This window comes from Panthera uncia (assembly GCF_023721935.1).
Source record: "Panthera uncia isolate 11264 chromosome B3 unlocalized genomic scaffold, Puncia_PCG_1.0 HiC_scaffold_1, whole genome shotgun sequence".
Classification (NCBI taxonomy): Eukaryota; Metazoa; Chordata; class Mammalia; order Carnivora; family Felidae; genus Panthera; species Panthera uncia.
The window spans coordinates 93499239-93522388 of NW_026057582.1; the positions used below are offsets into that span (position 1 = coordinate 93499239).

The 23150-nt window shown below is 37.7% G+C and overlaps 1 protein-coding gene across 5 annotated transcripts in view; it reads right to left on the reverse strand.

The window, feature by feature from the left end:
- Nucleotides 1–23150, reverse strand: part of MYO5A (myosin VA) — a 188133-nt gene that overhangs the window by 118693 nt on the left and 46290 nt on the right. For all 5 annotated transcript variants that reach the window (XM_049613638.1, XM_049613641.1, XM_049613640.1 and 2 more), the window contains exons 2-4: nucleotides 7916–8026; nucleotides 4241–4412; nucleotides 1951–2095 (exon numbers count right to left, since the gene is read on the reverse strand). In XM_049613638.1, coding sequence (XP_049469595.1) covers nucleotides 1951–2095; nucleotides 4241–4412; nucleotides 7916–8026 — 428 coding nt within the window. The remainder of the gene's footprint in view (nucleotides 1–1950; nucleotides 2096–4240; nucleotides 4413–7915; nucleotides 8027–23150) is intronic.

A 23150-nucleotide genomic window follows, 5' to 3' on the forward strand; every position in this document is an offset into this window, starting at 1 on the left:
AAGCCAGAAATATTCATACAAATCTAACACTATTTTTGAATTTCCTGTGACAAAGATGCAGAGAACCAGACTTTCATATCAGTATTTTTCAGATTAGTATTTTCAAAGAAGTCATATAATTCTCTATGAGCAGCATAACATTTTTCAGAGATAATTTTTAGGGCCTAACACTCCATGCAATTCCCTCTCTCCCTGATAGTTCTCTGGCTGTACTTGTGCCATGCTCACTTGTATTGCAATGCTCCAGGATTATACACATCGAATATTGGTGGGTTTTTCTAATTTTAGGGGGAAATTATGCTGATAGACGGAATTGAAAAGCCTCAAAAAGTAACATTTCTTACATTTTTGATACTAGTTCCTATTTTATAACAGAATCTGGTATAACACACCATGTTATATAGTACAAAACTATATTTAGTCATTTTGTATTTAATATGATAATACTTCACAGTGTTAGACTAATGGAATTTGAAAGCTAGTCTTCCTAGTTATGTGGCCTTAGGAAAGTTAAGTAACTTCTTATTGCTTATATTTTCTCATTTGTAAAATGAAGATTAATAATAATACTAACTTCAGAAGGTTGCTGTGAGGATAAAACTACTTAAAAAATTGAAGGCAATTAAACAGTATGTTGCAAAGACAGAGTACTTAATAGCTATTATTAGAAATAATAATAATTTGTTAATAAAAGGGCATAATGACTTCTATGGACTCTGTCAATGAAATAATTCTAAAATTCTGTCACATGCTAGTCCAATTATGTACAAACACTCTCCCCGTTTGGAAAGGAGAAAATAAAACCTCTGCAATATTAGTTTTTTCTCCACTTCATAAATTGCTTGAGGATATATGCTGGTTCTTACCTGAAGATGGTAGATATGAATTGAATATATACTCTTCTATACCTCCATAGTTTTGTATTACATCACATTATTAAGAGTCTAATCTAGTCCTGAAAGTAGCTTTTTCCTCTGGTTTTCTACTGTCATAGTGTTAGGGTTCCATGATTAACATCAAAGACATTTTACTGATGCTGTTCAGGATCACCGGACACTAGAACATAATACTAACGTTAAATTCAGTTTCCTTGAGATTTAATTCTCTAAGATACAGACAGATTTCTTCTTGTCCTTTGCCCTTTTATTTCTTTTTTTTTTTTTTAATGTTTATTTATTTTTGAGACAGAGAGAGACAGAGCATGAACAGGGGAGGGTCAGAGAGAGAGGGAGACACAGAATCTGAAACAGGCTCCGGGCTCCGAGCTGTCAGCACAGAGCCCGATGCGGGGCTCGAACCCACGGACCGCGAGATCATGACCTGGGCTGAAGTCGGACGCTCAACCGACTGAGCCACCCAGGCGCCCCAGCCTTTTAATTTCTGTTCTGCCACTCATTAGCTGAATGATAGTGAACCCATCACTTATTACCACCAACTCTTGATCCGCTCTTCTGTAAATATAGTATCTGTCTTTGCACATAGTCACAGGATCATGAAGAAATTCCAAAGGCAGTTTTTTTTAAGTTTATTTATTTATTTTGAGAGAGAGAGAAAGAGAGAGCACATGCACAGGAACAGGGGAAGGGCAGAGAGAGAGAGAGGGAGAGAAAGAATCCCAAACAGACTCTGCACTGTCAGTGTGGAGCCTGATGCAGGGCTCGAATTCACAAACCATGAGAACATGACCTGAGTCAAAACCAAGACTTGGACCCTTCACCGACTGAGCCACCCAGGCACTCCCCAAAGTCAGTTTTTAAAAATTGGATGTTCTTTTATAAATAAGAAGTTATTTTAATAATAATGCAGGCCATCTGAAATAGTCAAGTCTGTTTATTTAATAATAATTTACCAGTTGCTCTTAACTGTGTTTTAAAATATCTGTGACTCAGCAAAGAAGAAATTATCACATCTAGTAAGAGTCATGAAAAAATAAATAGAGCTCCCACCAACCTGGCCATTTGCTTGTAAGCTTCTTCGGCTACTGCAAAGATATGTGGATCCATATCACCCATATTCTGACCACTATATGCATTAATAATATCTTCTCCATAAATAGGCAGCTGTTCATAAGGATTTATAGCTACGAGGACTATACCTAGGGGAGGGGTAAAAAAAGCAAAAGAAGAAGTCAGTGATACACTAATAGACATATCAAACTTGGTAAAGCGAGAATCACAGTTAACACAAATTTCAACTTGAGTTAATCTTGAACTAACAAATTGTTAAAGATCAAAATATATCACAGCCTTTGCCTCTGAACACAATATACCCAGACCTAACTAAAACACCATTTAAAAACTGGCCTAGGGGCGCCTGGGTGGCTCAGTCGGTTGGGCATCTGACTTCGGCTCAGGTCATGATCTCGTGGTCCATGAGTTCGAGCCCCGCGTCAGGCTCTGTGCTGACAGCTCGGAGCCTGGAGCCTCCTTCCGATTCTTTGTCTCCCTCTCTCTGGCCCTCCCCCATTCATGCTTTGTCTCACTCTCTCTCTCAGAAATAAATAAACATTTTTAAAAAATAAATAAATAAAGAAATAAAAACTGGCCTAGGTTATTAAAGATAAAAACCATGGCAATGTTAAAAGAAACTTAAATATTTTCATAGTATTTAAATTGAAAATTACACTTTTAGAAATTTATCCAAATGAAATAACCAGAGATTTAAGCAAAGAGGTTTTTTTTTCATAAAGATGTTTATCATATTATTCACAGTAGTGAAAAGCAGAAACAAACTACATAATAAAGGAAGAGTAGCTAAATATTTTCTTACATCCCTATAACAGACATGGTAGACATTTGTGCTACCACTACAAATCATGTTTATAAAGAATATTAAAAGTAATAGGAAAACATGACACAAAACTATCAACAGACTAATTCTAATTTCATATCTATTTATACTTTCTCACATATACACACATATAGGATATGTAAACGTAATACTGTTTTTTTTCAGTAGTGAATTACATGTATGTATTTTTCGTTTTTAAACACCTTTTTTTATGTTTCCTTAAATTTTATAGTAAGTATATTTTAAATTAATGAAGCCCTTCATTCTACAAATATTTATTCAGTTCCAAGTATGTCTCAAGTCTTTCCTGAGTGCTAGGTTTATAACAGTAAACAAAAAAAGACAAATCTTTACCCTCACAGACCTTATATTCTAGTAGGAAACTCAAACAATTAACAAGTTAGGAAAAAATAAATATCACAGGTTAGATAGTAAAAAGGAAAAAAGAGAAAAATTAAACAGAGAAAGAACACGGAAACTTAGAAGGGGAAAAGGGTTTATGATTTAGATAAGGTGGGCTGCGAAGGCTTTATTGAGAAGGTAACATATATGCAAGAAAAAGGTAAACGGAGAAATGAAAATTGACAATCAGAAATAGTTAATAGAGAAGAAAAAGAGTTAGCATCAAGGATACAAGAGGTATAAATTCCTTTAAGAAGAAAAGATAGTTGTCCCTGTCCAAAGCAGGAGAGTAAGGAAGAAATGATAGGTGCTGAGTTGGTTACACCAAGCAAATAGACTTAAAAGAAAATGAATGAAATCCCAGCCCGGAGGCTGGGGGAGAATAATTAGTGAAAGAAAGATAAGAAGTCAGTAGAGAAAAGAGCCAGGGACGAGGGAGAAAATAAAAGTTAAGAAAAAAATAGAGACACAAAAGAAGGAAAGGGGGGAAGAACCCAAATGTACATGTGCTTAGTTTCCAAGAGAAAGAAAAAGACTACTGAGCTGGGTCACTGGCAGCTAACAATGCAGCGAGCATGGACCCAGACAAACACATCAAGCAAGAATAGTTACTATGAGTTGTCAGTCCTGCACTGAGAATAAGAGAACACTAAACTTGAACTTGCTCCAGAGATAAGTCTGGACATCTACTCTTCATATAGCAGTTCTTGTAAGAGATGAAAATAACTAGCAAACTGTCACTGAATTTGGCAAATAATTTCTTTGGAAGGAAGAAAATCTGGAAGATGGGCCTAGCCCAGCTCAGGGCTTTTTGTTTGCTTGTTTGTTTTGTTTGTTTTGAGCAAAATTATGTAATTTACAAAAGAGCTTATTCAGCACAAAATGCAATGAGCTAATGAACACTGGTAAATCTTTTTTGATAACTCAAGTGATCCTCTCTCTAGGAGGAAATCCAACGACAGCCTTCTTTCCCCATGCACAATATTTCCATGGTACGTCCATTAGAGGGAAGAGTTCATGGTCCACTCAGACAGCAAGGCACACTTACCACAATATGTATAGATAAGTTTGGAGTCAATAAAGCGGACTCTGAGATTGTGGAGCACAGCAGGCTCGTGAAGATAGCTGAGGGCTGTGAGGTCATTTTCACCCACAAGTATGTCAGGGTTTCTTAAGTGAGGCAGTTCCTTAGTCTTTGGATCTAGACGATATTCCAAATCCTGAAAATGCATAAGGTACAGCATCTGGATAAATCATGGCAATAAAAGTGAAACAAGTCCATGCATTTTGCTTATTTCCTATTCCTCATTTGCTTCTCAACTATTAAATGCATTCTTTTGCTGGCACATTTCCCAAAGCCACAGAAAATGGTGGAAATGAAGAGTCTTCTTTTTCACTAGATGTATTAACTTGTATTAATAATTTTTGCTAATATAGTTTGAGAAGCCTAGATGTTTTTTTACCCGTTATGGAACCAGAAGTCTTTAATCTTTAAATAACCTTTCTTTTTCTCTCTTTCTCTTCACCTGTGATAAGTGAATAGACAATAAAGAGTGGTCAAGAGCTTATCTTTAGAGTTAGATCAACCCAGGTTCAAATCCTGAAACTGGTACTTACTTCTTTTGTGGCCTTGGGTATGTTATTTAATCTTAATCCTTCATTGTAGAAAGGGCATAAGAGAAATAGCTCACAGGGGTGTGATAAAAATTAAATGAGGCAATGCATGGCATGTTGTAAATACCTGGGAACCCCTGAACCCTGAGAGGTCCAAGAATCTCCTGAAATTAACTGTAACTGTGCATATGTGCATATGTGTAAATATACATACATATGTGTATTGCTTTTGGAATTACAGTTCATAGTTTTCATTTGATTTTTAATGAGGTGATTGGCTCCAAAAGTTCAGAAGAACTACTCACTTTAAAGCCAAGGAAAATATGGCTTTATGACAAAGCCAAGCATAGAAATTATCACTCAACTATGTATTAAGGGCAAATAACATATGACAAATAAAAAAGGAAAAAAAATGTAATTTAATTATAGAGAAGGACTAGCTGGTTTTGTAAAAAGCCACTTTTCTTAACATTGCAGAGATATAGAGGTCAAATATTCAAAACAGGTTGGAATGAATCATGCTAAATGGAAAGGAATTTATAATCTGCTCCTCAATCTCTCCCTGCCTGTTTATTAGGATATAATGTCCTTCCCCAAATTGAACGGTCCTTGCACTGGTCTCTGCAATACACAAAAGCCACTCTGGCTATGTAATCTCAGGCAAAACTACTTAATATCTCTGAGCCATGGCTTCCCTTATTTGCAAAATAGTTATAATACTACCTGCCAACATACAGGGTTGTTGTGAGAATTAACATAAGAAAATATATCTCACAGTGCCTAATATTGTGCCTAACACAGAGCAGTTGAATAAATTATTTTCTTAATTTGACATTCAAGGTCCTCCTAATCGGGCCTAATTCTTCCCTGCCTTTTTCCCAACTAACGTTGCCTCTATTTTGCTCTCCTGAAATTCATCCTCTGTGCTTCCACCAATGAGTCCTTTCTAAAACACAAATCAGACATCCTTCCTCTGTTTAAAAATACTACAATCGGGGCGCCTGGGTGGCTCAGTCGGTTAAGCGTCCGACTTCGGCTCAGGTCACGATCTCGCGGTCCGTGAGTTCGAGCCCCGCGTCAGGCTCTGGGCTGACAGCTCAGAGCCTGGAGCCTGCTTTGGATTCTGTGTCTCCCTCTCGTTCTGACCCTCCCCCATTCATGCTCTGTCTCTCTCTGTCTCAAAAATAAAATAAAAAAACATTAAAAAAAAATTAAAAAAAAAATACTACAATCATTCCACATCACATATCTCTTGAAGTCCAAGAGTTTTAACATGATCACCAGGCCCTCTGTGATCTGGTTCCCAACCCCCCACCCCCATTGTCTTGCCAGTTCTGTACTCTTACTTCACATTCTAACAACATGGAACTTATGTACCTCCCCAAATGCACATTACTGTGCATGCTTTCCTGCCTTTGCACATGCTTTTCTGGATCCCTTAATTGCACTTCTGCTGGTCTACTCATTCTTCAGACAACACCTCTCTGAACCCTGACCTTCACCAGCCGGTCTGATCACTCCCTACTCTGTTCTACTTTTGTTCCTTATTTTCATTATATCACATGCCATACTATTCATAAATATATCTATTTCTCTTACCTGACATTGATGTCAGAGAGTACCTTTTGCCAACATGATATCTAGCAGATACTTTAATATGCAAGCCCGGAACTTGAATACAAACCTAAATGTCTGCTCCAGGCAACTTGCTATATTCACTATCTCCAAAAAACATTCCAATCCTTATAAGGTCTATCCCCTCCTCCTTGTAAGTCCACATTCTATCCACCTTTTAAGATCCAGTCAAAATCATTCTTCCTCCTTGAAGCCTTCCCTGACAAAGCAGCCTGTAATGAAATTTTCCTCTTTAAGATCCTAAAGTCATTACTGTCTTTCTTTACAACATAGCAGAGTGGCTGTGAGCACAAATCATGAAGACAAATTTTCTGGCTTAAAATCCCAGCTTCATTCCTTAATAGCCATATAATCTTGAGCACCTCTCTGAGTACTGGTTTCTTCATCCATAAAGTGTAATAACAACCGCCCCACTTCATAGGATCGTTGTGAGGATTATATGAGTTAGAGCAAATAAAGCACTTACAACTATGTGTGACAGATAGTAAGTGCTCAGTACAGCTAACTGTTGGGATAGTAATACTCATGTGGTACTACCTCATCATAATCTTTTGACATCTTTGGTATTGTGGTGTTGAACTACTCTTTAGATCCTACATTTTATGTAACTTTTCATGTATTTGTATCCAGTTTCCTTGGCTAGACTATACGTTGTTTAAAGAAAATTAATGTCATAAAGGTTTTTAAGAAAAAAGTGGGACATGCCTTGTCAAATGCAGTGGAGAAATTAAAAAGGTACAACTGGGGCACGTGGGTGGCTCAGTCGGTTAAGCACTGGACTCTTGGTTTTGGCTCCAGTCGTGATTTCATGATTCTTGAGTTCAAGCCCCATATGGGCTTCACACTGGTAGTGCAAGAGCCTCCTTGGGATTCTCTCTCTGCCCCTCCCCCCACTCATGCTCACACACACCCTCTCTTTCAAATAAACTTAAAAAAATAATTAAAAAATAAAAAATAAATAAAAAGGTGCAACTCAGATGAGTCTACCCATGCAGTGAATGCAGACAGGAAAGCACAGAGATACAATTGGTTTTAAGTTTTTTTGGTTGCTGGTGAACAGCTTTGTACATAATAGCTTCTCAATAAATATTTTTCAAATGATTAGGTGCAACAAATATCAAATATCAGACTGGCTCCTTAAGCAATGTTTTCTTAGTTACTATGAAATAACTGATGCTAGCCTAAACAAAATAAACAGGCATATCTTTGGGAGGATTAGACGTGAATTTAAACCTAATCATAATAAATTTATAGACCAAATAACAGATTTTTACAGTTCTGCCATTTTGACTAACCAATTGTGATAGAAAATTGAGTTTGCTATTTTGCTTTTTTCTTCAATTTAATAAGTAAAAAATATTAGATTAATTCAAAATTTAACTTCCATCTGAAGTCAGGTATGTCACAGCAAACTCCCACTTTTGAATTCCCTTCACTTTATGCCAATGACAACAGATAAAAGCAAAATTCTTACCTTTCCTTCTTCAAGGTGAAGCAGGAGGACTTTATCTCCTGGTTTATAATCTTTCAGCAGCTCTGCTGACTTCCAAACTTCCTCAGGATCAGGTATCCAAACTCTAGCAAACTAGAAGGCAAGAAAAAAAAATTAAACTAGCAAAAAAAGTATTTTAGCCCCATTTAAGTACCATCCTGCCCACATTATATAAAAGGTATGCTCTATATTGTGTCAATAATTTCACAATACATCTAAGTCAATTCACTATGTTGTACACCTTAAACTAATATAGTGTGTATGTAATTATATCAGTAAAATTGGAGGAAAAAGTATGCTCTGAATAAAGAGCTACAATTAAAGTTTGAACTCTCTTTACATAGGAAATGCTACCTGAAAATAAAATTTTAGGTAAAAATGTACATATAAATCCATTTTTCCATTGAATGTGGACTTTTAAAAATCCCAGAACATGACTATGAAGCTCTGGTATGGTGGCTCTGCCAGTGGATTTACAATTTGAATTTTTGATTACGGTTTTCATCCTGTGTTCTGCAAAGACTTGGTGACTTCTCAAGTATTCCTCAGGGGCCAGTAAGGTGTGGCAAAGAGGAGAGTAAGCTTGTGGCCTGGAGTCACAGCTGTTTTATAGACTGGGCATCTAGAATTTTCTTGGAAGAAAGTTCTGTTGCTAATCTAAAAAAAAAATAAGAAAGCGTTGTCATCTAGTATTTTGCCTTTATTATTTTATAAAGATGAGTGAAATGGTAGATTTGGCTAGCAATAAGTTTGGCTCTCATAGCCTCAATAGCATGAAAAAGGTATGGTAATCAATCATCAGGGGTTCCTGGAGCAGCAAATCTTTAGCCTCCACTAGTTACTCTCTGAACTTAAGCCTATTTTGGACTTGAGATCCATTTTGAAGAAAAAGAAAAAAATATATTAAAATGAATGAATCCTCCAGACACCACACTGAAGAAATGTTTTATGACCGCTTGGATTCCTCAGGGAGGAATCTTCCTTAAAAACATTATGTACATTAAACATTGATGGACATTTTCAGGAATATATCACATATAAAAAATACCACCACCAACAGCCTTTCTTTATTTTCTTCAGAGTTCCAAAACTACCTGAACTTACTTATTGTTATATTATTGTTTACTTATTTATTATTTCTCCTTCATTAGAACATAAGCTCTATGTCTGCCTTGTTCAACACTATAACCACTGCCTGTGTATATAGCTGGGTTCATAGCTGGGTACATAGTATTTAATGAGAGAATCTCAGAATAAAGGGCATCTTCTTAAAGTGAATAAAAGCAGTATGGTAAAAAACTTACCCATTGCTTTACTTTTTTCTTATTATCACAGACTCATGCAAACTTTTTGTCTGAACAGTTTGCAAAGGAAAGAGTACTGAACTAGGTTATGAGTTCTAATCCCAGGACTACCATACTGGCATCTTAGCCTTTATTTCAGGCATTTGTAAAATGGGGATGACAGCAGTACTCATTTAGATCATCTCAAGGGCTTTCATACATAGAAACCTTGTGAAAAGCATAAGCCAATATATAAGTACAGGTTGAGATTGTTATCAAGTGTGTATTCTATAAGAAATGACTGTTAATGTTCTATGTCAAATATGTTACTGAAAGTTGTTTTATGGCTTTCTTCCCAGTTATACAGTCCATAAACTGAGTAACAGCTGTCCAATTTACTAAAATTTTACTCATTCAATAAACACTTCTGTGTACCAACTACTCCGACTCTGAAACTCACTTTAGAAAGCCAGTATTTCTATAACTTTCTCTGGAGGGATTTACTGGTTCCAGAAAAGATATGCCATATAGGAGATTCAGAGTCATGAAATGACGTACTATCCTGACTAATGAAAGCAGAAAAAAGCAAAATGGGTCCAAGTGAGTTTGCAGAAGTTTGACCAACCTGCTCCAAACATGAGATTTTCAACTAAATCTAGAAAGAAGCACCTTCCTATTATTTGTCAATAGCAAGTTCCAGCTCAGATTTCCGCAAGTGTTTTGGAAACACTGGGTGCATGCTTTGCCAAAGGCTAGATTTCCAAGAGCTAGGTGTTAACAACACTTGCAGATAGGTGAGGGAGGCTAAGGCCCTTACACTCACCAAAGGTGAGATATTTAAATTACAAACAACACCATGATAACCAAATTCCCCATTATCCTATCTCTATCTCTTGGTAAAGTAACCAAGGAGAAATAGGTCAGAACTCAGTCTGTTATTACCATTGTCTTCTTATGGTTCTTTTCAGTCTTAACCGAGGAGATTGGTGACTCTGCAAAAACAACTATACCAGAACTGGGTCAGTCTGGGAGGTATATATATACCTTAGCTGCTGAAACCGAGAGAAATTCCAACCTGACAATGCCCCTTCCTATTGCCTGTGTCACCTCCAACCCTATTTTCTATTTTGGCCTTAGGCCCCCAAGGAGAGTACACAGAGCAACCCTCAGAAACGGGACGAAACTTGTCCAGCCACATCCAGTGGGAAGACTGCAGGAAAACTGCAGTGGGAGATAAGGCCCCGAAGCCATACGAGAAACCTGGAAGTGAAACACAGCAAAAGCCGGGCAGGAATCACATATAGGGGTGGACACACATACCTAGTAAGTCTGCTCAGGATTTCTTGGTGAAACAGAGGCAGTTAGCAAAAGATAACCCTAGCCAAAGTGAATCAGACTGGACACAGCTCCCAGCAAGACAAGGGAGTGTCCAATGTCATGCAACTCTGCTCTGTCATAATTAGCTAGTAGAGGGTGAAGCTTTCCTGCCATGCTCCTCATTCCCTTTTCCTACTCATGCTTTTCTAATTTTATCCCTCATTATCTTGTGAGTCCCTCAAAAATCTCACTTATGATACTTCAGACCTTATCTTAGTTATTTACGGATCTATCTACCTCCCACACCATACCATATACTCCTTAAAGCCATCCTGGAATCCTCTCTAATTTTGGCCAAGTTGCTGGCTCATGTTTGGTAAGCACCACATTTATGCTGGTTTTATTTAAGGCAGAGGTAGGACAAGATAAGGAAAAGAGATGGGAGAACTGGGATGAGAGGTGGCAAAGGCAAACTTCACAGGCATACCTCGGGATTTTTCCTGAAGCCACTAAGCACAGTTGAGATGGGTAGGAGTCAGAGACTAAGAGAAGAGAGATCCGTGAATTAGTAAGCAAAGGAAACACTGCTGTAGGAACAGGTAGGAGAAGGGAAAGCAAGGATTTAGGATCTGAGGTACTATGACTAAAGCCAAAAAAACCCCCAAAAAACAAAAAAACCCACTGTAGGACAGGAAGAAAAGATAAAGAGGCTTAAAATAGATCATGTTAAAATGTAAACACACATCAAAGAAGATTAATGACAATCCAAAGGAACTCCTGATTAGAAAGGAGAGTAAGGACAAAATGGAGATGGGCTAAATTTTATGGTAACAGGCAAAATTTGAGTAAATAATGCTAGCACAGATTTAACTTGCATAATAGCTCACAAGGAAAATAAAAACCATCTGTCTTCTACAGTACAGTTTAATCAGGCCTGCCTGACAATGATGAGGTAATACTGACAGAGACTAATGGAAGAACACTGGAAAGATGGGTTCCGGGGACATGCTTGCACTGCTACTCGCCAGAGCGGGGCACAAACAGTGCTGGCTCAGCCTAGCATAGCCCTCCTACCTTCTCGGAGATCACACCCATCCATGCACACGTAAAGAGGCACCAGTCATCTTTCTTTTTTTTTCGTATCCTCCCACAATGACAACACTCAAGAGGTTCTTGAATAATGCAGATGACTCAGGGGAAATTTTGCTAACTTGCACTCTGTCAGTCAAGGAACTCCGAGGTGTGGGCACCGAGAGCAGTTTTTCTGATGCCTCAGACACTTTGGGAACAAGACCGAAAGCACTAACCAAGTAAAGGACCAGTCCCCGAATCCCCCAAAATCTGACCCATGTGATTCTCTCTCCTCCCCACACACATTATTCATTTTTCATACAGCACATTTACACATCTTTCCTAGCTCCCCTATTAAATCATATGCAGCTTGGCAACATAGAACAACCTCTAGAACACAGTCCCTCCCCTTTTTCAGCCAGCATGCTCCTATTTATCATTCATATCTGTGGTAAAGTACCACCACCTCAAAGAAAGCTTTCCTCGTCATTTGGTGGCATTCTATTCTCACTGTCCCCATTACCTCACACCATACTCCACTAGAATTCTTATCCTAAATAAATGATAACTTTGTATGCCTAATCTCCCTTCAGTAAGTGTGAGCTCCTTCAGGGTAAGAGTGTCTCTCATTCATCTTTGTCTCTTCAGCACTTAACACAGGGCCTGCCTATAATAATTTCTGAATGACCCTTTGTTATGTGAATGTTCTTGCCTTCAGTCATTATACTCTAAAAGGGCAGACTAAAAGAAGTATTGGCAAAAGGCTCTCAGAATCTTCTAGAAGGGTCTATAATTTCCAGAAATAGAGAAAGATGCAAGCAACATTAGATAGGTGAGTTACGTAGGAAATCATGGTATTATAAGAAGGAAGAAGAACCAGACATGTAGGGAGATTAGTAATAAAAGATTCTGTCCTTCCCCACTCCCCAAAAACCCATGTCTCTATCCCTTCATAATTCATATGTTTAAAGTGGAAGCTACTACTCACTTCTAGAACAGACAGCCCCACTCCCAACCCGACCACAAATTCCTCACTCCCTGCTTAGAAGAGCAGGGTAAGGGGTCACACTAAAATGAGAGGAAAGAGAAGATGGGCTGGGGGTGAACACACGGTACACGGTGGATAGGGTTGGAAGTTAAGAGTGGTAATGTTCTGTGCTCCTACTGCAGCTCTAGAATAATGCTGCTGATGAGAGAAAAGACAAACATCAAGTCCACTTTGTGGAACTTGACGAAGACTGTGAGGAATGACAGCTAACATTTATTGAGCATTTTCTCTATGTCAGTAAAGGCCTAGATATTTTACATATATAATTTCATCCAATCATCACCATAACCCCATTATTAACCCATTTTAATAGATATTGAGGCTCAGACCTGAAAAGTGGTAGAGTCTTTTTCTATTCTAAAAGCAAATATTCTTTCCACTTTACCAGGCTTCTCCCTTGTTCAAACAGCACATCTTGTAAAGAAGAAACCTACTCCCCCAATCCAAAATTGTTCCTCTTGGTATCATAACTGAAACAGTTATTAAACTGGTCCATGTCATCAGGTGAGACTTAAGAATGTTTCTTAACATTAAGATTCTTAACATCTAAGACTTAAGATAATGTGTCAAATCCACAGTAATCAGCCTGGCATCCATTCTGCAGTATTCCAATTGGCTCTGACAGAAGAATGAGGCTCTGCCAAAAATGAGGTGAGGAAATAATAGCAAAAAATCATCTGATGATGAGAAAGACTAAAACTTTTAACAAATGAATGATTCCAGCTTAACTTACTTCCATAAATGAACAAAATGATAGAGTTGATTTAAGATTTTTAATTTTTTTCCAACTCTTGATGTCACCATGCATGTACTGTGAAATGTGCATGACTTAAAAGTAAATTGAATTTGTCAGTTTCCAGCAGGCATTGAAATGATTTTAAACTCATGAAGAAAACAACTCTTCAAATTAATGGATATGTTTTGTTACCAACAAGAAGCAAAAGTTAAATAATCTTATTTCTCTAGAAATTTACATGAGATGGCAGAGCTTTGGAATGAATATTTTTAGACACTGCAGTTCTTTAACATTTCTGTAAAGATTATTTTTGGAACTAGATCTCACTTTACAAGCACAGTCTTCATATGCACATCAAGAAAAATCACTATTTCTATCCACAATTAGCTAGTGGTATTTGAGGATAAATTACAAAATTTTAAATAAGAAAAACAAAGTTAAAACAATCACCAACAAAGAAAAGAATCATACTGATCATCTTCATTAGAAGGACTTTCATTAGGATGAAGAAAACACCTAACTTTCCTGTCTTTTACTTAATTCTTGCAATATTCTTTATAATTGTTATTAATAAAGAGGTTCCTCAATCAACAGCCTGAGCAAAGTTAAACAACTGGCCTGAAAGTCACTCAGCTAATAAATGACAGCGACAGGATTCAAACCCAGAGTGAACTCGAACTTCAAGATGTTTAGAATGTATAAGGAAGAATACAACCAACATAATTCAAATAAACCACTTTCTCCTGATTGTTACCAAAGTTGCCCAATTAAGCAAAACTCACACCTTCCTACTATTTTCAACACTTGCTCCCAATGTGGAGAACAGTATAAAAAGGGTCATATTAAATATCTACAGGCCTGTGTGTATAGATAGATGTCTTCCTCCCCCACAGAATATCTATCATTCTGATAAATGATCTGGTGCTGAAAGAAGTCATGGGTAATTTTTAGATCTCAAATAAAATGTCTCAACATGGTAAGTTTTGAAAGAACTGGACAACATATACGTTACATGAGACAACACAGGTAAGCAGGCACCAGTAAGTAGTTCCATCCCATTTATAACAGGTGGCTACCTTTGCTTTGCTCCCAGCTTTAGGGACAGACACTTCTGGCTACAATCACGGTCTGGTGCTAACAACACATTACAGGTCTTTCATGATCTGGCCTCTGCAAAAAGGCAGAACTTTAATAATACAACAACCCAACAAACCCAACTCAGTTTAAGTGTTATGACCTCCAGGAAGCCTTCCTTGACCAGCACATTGAGGCAGGGCTCATGCTTGGACTGTCTATAATATCTGGTTTCTATCTCTATCTATGCACTTGCCACATTCTATTATTTTTTTTTTTTCACATGCCCACCTCTTTAACTCTTTAACTAGATTGTGACCTCCTTGAGGACAAGATCTATGACTTATCCACTGGCATCATCTCCATACCTGGCCCAGTGCTTAGCAGATAAATGCTCAAGAGATGTCTGTTGAGCGAATAATAAATAAATAGACAAGTCTTTAGGAGCCACAGAGCTTTCACAGATTTGAAATGTGAAGGAATGTTACGCAGTGAGCCAGTCAAGGCAGAAGTCATAGAAGAGATTTGAAAATAATTTAATTAGAGGTGCGTGGGTGGCTCAGTTGGTGAAGAGTCTGACTTCGGCTCAGGTCATGATCTCACGTTTCGTGAGTTCAAGCCCCGCATCGGGCTCTGTGCTGACAGGGTGGAGCCTGGAGCCCGCTTTGTTCGGTGTCTCCTTCCCTTTGTGCCCCTCCCCCACTCATGCTTGTCTCTCTGTCTCTCTCGAAAATGAATATACATTAAAATAATAACAATAATAACCATGAGTGTAATAATACAAGCATGAGTGGAAAAAAATAACCCAGTCATCCACACTTAAAAATACAAGCTGGCTTGCCCAAATGAAAGAGCATTTCTTAATAGGAGCTTACTTTAAAAATGAAGAATAGAACATGAATAAACATGAAGAGCATTTAGGGCAGTAAAACGTATTCACATTTCTCTTATCTGCTACCTATTACTCTGCCTGTAGCCTGAGTAGACTTTTTCGATCAACAAAATCCCCATAAAAACTGCTTAAAAGAAACCTACATGGGAATGCAAGCTGGTGCAGCCACTTTGGAAAACAGTATGGAGGTTCCTCAAAAAACTAAAAATAGAACTACCCTATGACCCAGCAATTGCACTACTAGGTATTTATCAAAGGGACACAGGTGTGCTGTTTCAAAGGGACACATGCACCCCAATGTTTATAGCAACACTATCAACAACAGCCAAAGTATGGAAAGAGCCCAAATGCCCATCGATCGATGGATGAATGAATAAAGAGTATGTGGCATATATATACAATGGAGTATTACTTGGCAATCAAAAAGAATGAAATCTTGCCATTTGCAACTACGTGGATGGAACTGGAGGGTGTTATGCTAAATTAGTCAGTCAGGGAAAGACAAAAATCATATGACTTCACTCATATGAGGGCTTTAAGAGACAAAACAGATGAACATAAGGGAAGGGAAACAAAAATAATATAAAAACAGGGAGGGGGACAAAACAGAAGAGACTCATAAATATGGAGAACAAACTGAGGGTTACTGGAAGGGTTGTGGGAGGAGGGGTGGGCTAAATGGGTAAGGGGCACTAAGGAATGTACTCCTGAAATCATTGTTGCACCATATGCTAATTTGGATGCAATTATTTTTTAAAAATTATAAAATTTTAAAAAATTATAAAAGAAAAAAGAGAACTGCAGAAGTGACTGGATCCAAGGAGCTGCTGGCCATGTTTGCACTGCCAGCATGGTGAGACTATTACTAGCAAAACAAGAAGCAGAAATCATTAGATAATGAGATTATAAAATACTGACTCAATAATTCCCAAACTTCTAGAGAGACCAAGAGACACTCTTTTGCCTCTACTGTGACAGCCCTACGCTGCAAAATGATATTACTGAATTGATAAAGAAGTTATCAATTTGATAATTGACTGGTTGTGGGTTCTCAATAGGACTGAGAGGAACTGACAGGACAAAGGGGATGATAGAAAAATCAAAAATTGGTACTTGATTTTAGGTGTAAATCTCTTTATAGGTCATGAAATAAAGGACATGTGTTTTTGAGCAAAAGTTACTGCAACTGTGTATCTTGAGAGAATATTGTGAAAGACAAATGCAGCACAAGCAAGCCAAGGTTCTGAAAGAACTTGTGGTGGCGCCTGAGTGGCTCAGTTAGTTGGTTGAGAGTCCAACTTCAGTTCAGGTCATGCTCTCATGGCTCATGAGTTGGAGCCCTGCATTGGGCTCTGTGCTGACAGCTCAGAGCCTGGAGCCTGCTTCAGATTCTGTGTCTCCCTCTCATTCTGCCCCTCCCCTGCTCATGCTCTGTCTCTCTCTCTCTCTCCAAAGTAAATAAACACTAAAAGTTTTTTTTTTTTACATGGAAGAACTTGTGCCTCAAACTTTTCCTCAAAGGTTAAGCTGGTGTCCTAGCACTGACTTGACCACACCCTTCTAAAAGATCAAAATGAATCTCCCTAGAAATAAGAATTTCATTTGGTCTGTGATGACTGAGGAAGTACATTATTTCCTTGTACCCCTCTACAACCATTGCTTCTCACTTAAAAAAAAAAAAAAATCCATGAGTTTTTTTTTCTTAATACAGAAAAAAACTAAAAATTTTAAATATTGCCAAATTATCACACACCTAAAACTGATTTCATTTTTTATTATTGTATAATAATAAATAATAAATTTCTCCTAATTTTTACCTAATCTTCTTAGATATTTACACTTCTGTTACAGAAAATTTCGCTGGTATTTTAGTATTCTTCATACAAAAGAGGTTCTGTTTTGCTAACTCACTGACCTTCATAAAAGCTACCCTATATTTACTTTATTTTCATTCTGTATCTGGGATAATCAGCTTCTTCTATTTACTACCCAGTGTGTAAAAAGTACTTCCCTTTATTTGGCCTATAACGACTTCTTTGAGCTTCAAAAGATGCCTCTGAGTTCTTACTTATATAATGAATAAGTCCATGTTGCCCTCTTCATGTGCTTCATGGCTTTCTGAGCTCCACCAGATAAAAAGTTCATTCTTTATCCTTCCAGACTGAGGGGTCCACTTTCTTTTTGAACAGTGCCTCATATCCTCCTACTCATTCTAACTTATTTTTAATCTCTTTGAATTTCATTTTTCTCACTTACAAAATAAAGCAATTAGTGTAGAATCCAGAGTCAAAGTTAAGAGCTTGGGCTCTGGAGTCAGAGACCTACAGACTCCAACACTTTCCAACTGTGTGACCTTGAGAAAAAAATCCAGCTTCCTTTCTCAGGATCATTATTCATAAAACTTATTAATAATACATGTATCAGCAATCAATGGTACTATAATTGCATTGTAGGGCGGTATGCGTGGCCTAACGTATATACTTGTGGAATCACTATGCTGTACACCTGAAACCAATAATGTAACATTGTGTTTCAACTACACTTCAGTAAAAATAATGTTATGCAGATAAATGAGATAAAGTTTAAAAATCATTATGTTGTATTGTCACTACCTCTACCCTACCTCCAGATTTAAACACCTCATTGTGCTCAATCTGAATTCTTTTGCTCTATCAATAATGCACTGTGTGCTTTAGCCCATGTTTAGTATCACCTCATGAAGGTCGTCTTCTAAGCTCCCGCTATGCCAGCCTAGAACACCCCAAACTTTCTGACTTCAAGGCTGTTACTGAGCTTGCTGCCCAGAGCATCCTCCCTTCATCCCCCAACTCTCCTTACGGCTGGTTCCTTCTCACTATTCAGGTCTCAGTTTAGATGCCTCCTTCTCAGAAAAGTCCTCCCTGGCCATCCTATAAACTGCTTTGCTTACCCGGGATTATCTGTCTTCCCACCTAGCCTGAAACCCCTGTAAGAGCAGGGACCACCACTAATTCCAGAACCTAGAACAATAACTGTTAAGTACTAGATACTGAATAAGTATGTGAGGAATGAACGTGCTCAGGATAGTGTCTGGCTGGCTAAAAAAATAGGTTATGACCAGGATGTGAAAGACCTCACATGCCATGTTAGGCAGTTTGACCTTTATACTGCAGAAGATAGGGATTCATTAAAGGTTTTTAGGCAGGATAATGAGTGACTGATATTTCTAATAGCCTATTTCTAATTGGCAGTTTTTTAAACATCATGAAAAGCACATCTTGTACAACTTCTGTTCATGATTAGTTGTTCTCCCCTCCCCCAATTATCCATATACTACTATTATTCACATTTTGTCTGTAGACAAGATTTATCTAATAAACACATAACTGCTTCCAAAACGCCATTCATATTAGGCAAATAGGGCTTGCATCAGAGGGACTGGGAGTCAGCTTTCCCTAAAGGCAGGGGCTGGGAGGGCAGTTCAGCTGGTATTGTCTCATGAATTCTGGGAGCTAGTGGGGAGATTCTTGCCTGGAAATAAGAGCCTTGGGAGTAAGGAGGAGGGGGATAGGAGCAAGGGGATAGGGGAGACCCTGCAGTGAGCCAGCTTTGGGAGGGCAAATGAGCAGGACACCCTGCAGGCTGGTTGAGTCACCTAAGGAAAAGAACCCTATTGGCTTGCTTCTGAATGGAAATGTTCACTCCTGGGCACCTGGGAGGCTTAGTGGGTTAAGCTTCCAACTTTGGTTCAGGTCATGATCTCACAGTTCAGGAATTCGAGCCCCATGTTGGGCTCTGCATTGATAGAAGGGAGCCTGCTTGGGATTCTCTATCTCCCTCTCTCTCTGCCTCCCTGGCTTGCACTCTCTCTCTTTCTCAAAATAAGTAAGTAAACATTAAAAAAAAAAAAAAAAAAAAAAAAAAGGAAGTATGCACTCCTAGGCTCCAGGGTGCCTCCTTATCCCATCAGTCCCCCTCACCCTTTTTTTTTAAAGTATCCTTTTAGCTGAATTTTAGCTGGAAAAAAATTGGCCTAGGGCCTATATTTGGAAGAAAAGCTATCTCAAAACAAGTTTACAGAAAATTTAGAAACCTCTGGGTGGCAAAATACATCATAAACAAAGTCAACATACAAACTGGCCAAAAAAAATTTGTAACAAACTAATTCCCTTAATGTATAAAGAATTCTTACAAATTAAATAAAAAAAGATAAACAACCCAGTAGCAAAATAGGCAAAAGAAAATAGGTAACTCAGAGAGGCACCACTTAAAAGAATTAAACGTAAGAAAAGGTGTCTAATCTCATTAATACTTTAAAAAATACAAATTTAAAACACAACTTAAAATTTTGTATATGGAGTTTGAAAAGACTGAAAGGGTTGATAATAACATGTTGGGAAGAAAGGAGACAATCAGGCATTTTCATATATTGGGGATAAGATAAATAGGCACAATGTTTTTAGACAGAAATTTGGTAATTTCTTTAACAGTGTAAAATTTATATTTCAGGGATGGATATCAAACTGGGAAGAACGCATACTTTTAATTTTGTACTTTACTTCTATATTTTACATTTTTTATGTGGTACTTTTTTAATAAAACCCAAAGTTTAAAAAACATGCATATCTATGACTCAGAAAATCTATATCTAGAAATTTTTCCCATGAGATGCTGAAAAATACAAATAATTATTTCCAAAGTTGTTCTTCAGCGTTGTTTGTAAAAGTGAAAATTTAGAAATGACATAAAGGTTAATATACATTTACATTAATAAAAAGCTTAATACAACTATAGTAACATATAGTTAACAGATTAAGGTACATCTGTACAATGGAATACTAAAAAAGAATAAAGTAGGTCTATATGTACTGACATGGAAAGATTCTATTAATTGAAAAAGGACAGGCTGCAAAACAGCATCATTTTATGATTCTATACAGACGTTCAATATATATCCATATATCTATGTAACAGAGTGGCTTGGGAGTCACAGATTTACATTTATGGTTTATACTCTTTGTAAACAATGCCGAAAGTCTATGGCATCTGAACACTGATCTTTATGCCTAGTCATGAATGAATGACACCCTTTGTAAGACCTCTCTTTGGAAGGCAGATCAGAGCTGGACAGTGGGCCTGGCCCTGCCCTGGACTCTCCCTCAGTATGGCTTTGCTCTTTCCCATTAGTCTGTGTGTGCACTCCTGAAGAGATATAAAACTATTTCTTCGTAGGAGAGAGCTGTGAGAGAAAGCCACCTGTTTGCACCTGTGATGGAAGTGAAGCTTATGCAGAGGTCTCTGAAAGTGACTGTTCTAACCATACTCTGTCTCCTCTACCCCAGTCTCTATATCCCTTGCCTAGCCTTGGTCTACAGAGGAACAGCCCCCTGCCCTCTTTTCCAGCTTTACCTCTTTCTACACACCCCTTTGCTTTTTTTGTGGTCTAACCTCACTGGCCTTTTTCAGTTCTCTCTCCACCACAAGATTACTCACAACCTATGCTCTCTGCTTGGAACTCTCCTCCCCTGCTCTCATTAACAACTAGGCTTCTCTCAAACCTCAACTTGGCCTTTTTCTGAGAAGTGCCCCTGATCGATCAGCTCTAGCTGTTCTGTGTACCTTTATAGCACTGAGAACCTCCCCTTTTGGGTGCTCAGCACAGTTATGACAGGACATTTGCCTCTCTCTTCCCAGTTAGTTCCATCCTGTCTATTTTTGTCTATTGTTTCATCTCTATCATCTAGAACAATCAGGCATATGAGTGTATGATATGTGCGTGTAGGTATGTATAATTATGGATAATACATTAGTACTATGTAAGAAGTTACCACCAGCAACAAACAAGTAGAATTTGAAATTATAAACACAATACCATTTACTTTAACCACCCCCCCCAAATTAAATACTGAGGTATAAATCTAACAAGATATGCACAAGATGTATATGAAGAAAACTACAAGATTCTGGTGAATAAAATCAAAGAACTAAATAGGTAGAGAGATATTCCATGTTCATGACTAGGAAGACTCAATATTGTCAAGATGCCAGTTCTTCCCAACTTGATCTACAAATTTAATGCAATCCCAAACATCCAGCAAGTAATTTTATGGATATCAACAAAGTGATTCTAAAGTTTACCTGGAAAGGCAAAAGACCCATGCTAGCCAACACAATCTTAAGAACAAAGTTGGAGGACTGACAACTATCTGACTTCAAAACTTACTATAAAGCTATAGTAATAAGACAGTGTGGTATTGATAAAAGAATAAACAAACAGATCAGTGACACAGAAGAGAGAAACCAGAAATAGATCCACATAAATACAGTCAATTGATCTTTGACAAAGAACAAGACAGTAGCAATACAATAGAGCAAAGACAGTCTTTTCAATAAATGGTGCTAGAACAACTGGACATCCACATGCAAAAAAAAAAAAAAAAAGAAGAATCCAGACACAGACCTTACAACGTCACAAAAATAAACTCAAATGGATCACAGACCTAAAATGTAAAACTCAAAACTATAAAACTCCTGGGAGATAACAACACAGGAGAAAACTTAGATGACTTTGAGTATGGTGATAACTTTTTAGATATAACATCAAAGTCATGACCCATGAAATAAATAATTGATAAGTTAGACTTTATTAAAATTACAAACCTCTGCTCTGTTAAAGACAATGTCAAGAAAATAAGAAGACAAGTCAGAATGGGAGAAAATATTTGCAAAAGATACAATTGATAAAGGATTATTATCCAAAGTATACAGAGAATTCTTAAAACTCAACAATAAGAAAACAAACAACCTGATTAAAAAAAATAGACCACAGCGGGCGCCTGCATGGCTCAGTCGGTTAAGCGTCTGACTTCGGCTCAGGTCATGATCTTGCAGTTTGTGGATTTGAGCCCCGGGTCAGGCTCTGTACTGACAGCACAGAGCCTGGAGCCTGCTTCGGATTCTGTGTCTCCCTCACTCTCTCTACCCCCCGCCCCCACTCATACTCTGTTTCTGTCTCAAAAATAAATATTTAAAAAAAATAGGCCAAAGATCTTAAAAGACACCTCACCAAAGATATACAAATAGCAAATAAGTATATGAAAAGATGCCCCACATCACATATCATCAGGAAAATGCAAATTAAGACATTCAAGAGATACCACTATATACTTATTAAAATGGCCAAAATTCAGAACACAGTCAAGGATGAAGAGCAACAGAAACTCTCATTCATTGCTTGTGGAAATGCAAAACGGTATAGCCATTTTGGAAGTCAATCTGGTGGTTTCTTACAAAATCAAACATATTCTTATATGATCCAACAATCACAAACCTTGGTATTTATATAAACGAGTTGAAAACTTATGCCTACACAAAAAGTTGTATACAGATGTTTATAGTAACTTTATTCATAATTGCTAAAACTTGCAAGTAACCAAGATGCATCTCAGTACGTGCATGGTAAATAAACTGTGGTACACCTAGACAATGGAATACTATTCAGTGGTAAAAAGAAATGAGCTATCAAGGCATGAAAACACATGGAGGAATCTGAAAGAGCTACATACTATACGATCCCAACCGTATGATATTCTCAAAAAGGCAAAACCGTAGACAGAGACAATAAAAATATCACTGATTGCCAGGGTGGGAGTGGGGAAGAGACAAACAAGAAGAGCACAGATGATCTTTAGGGCAGTGAAAAAACCCTGTGTGATATAACGACGGCTACATGTCATGACACATTTTCCACACTCACAGAATGTACAACACCAAAGGTGAACTGCAATGTAAACTATGGACTCTGGGAAATTATGATG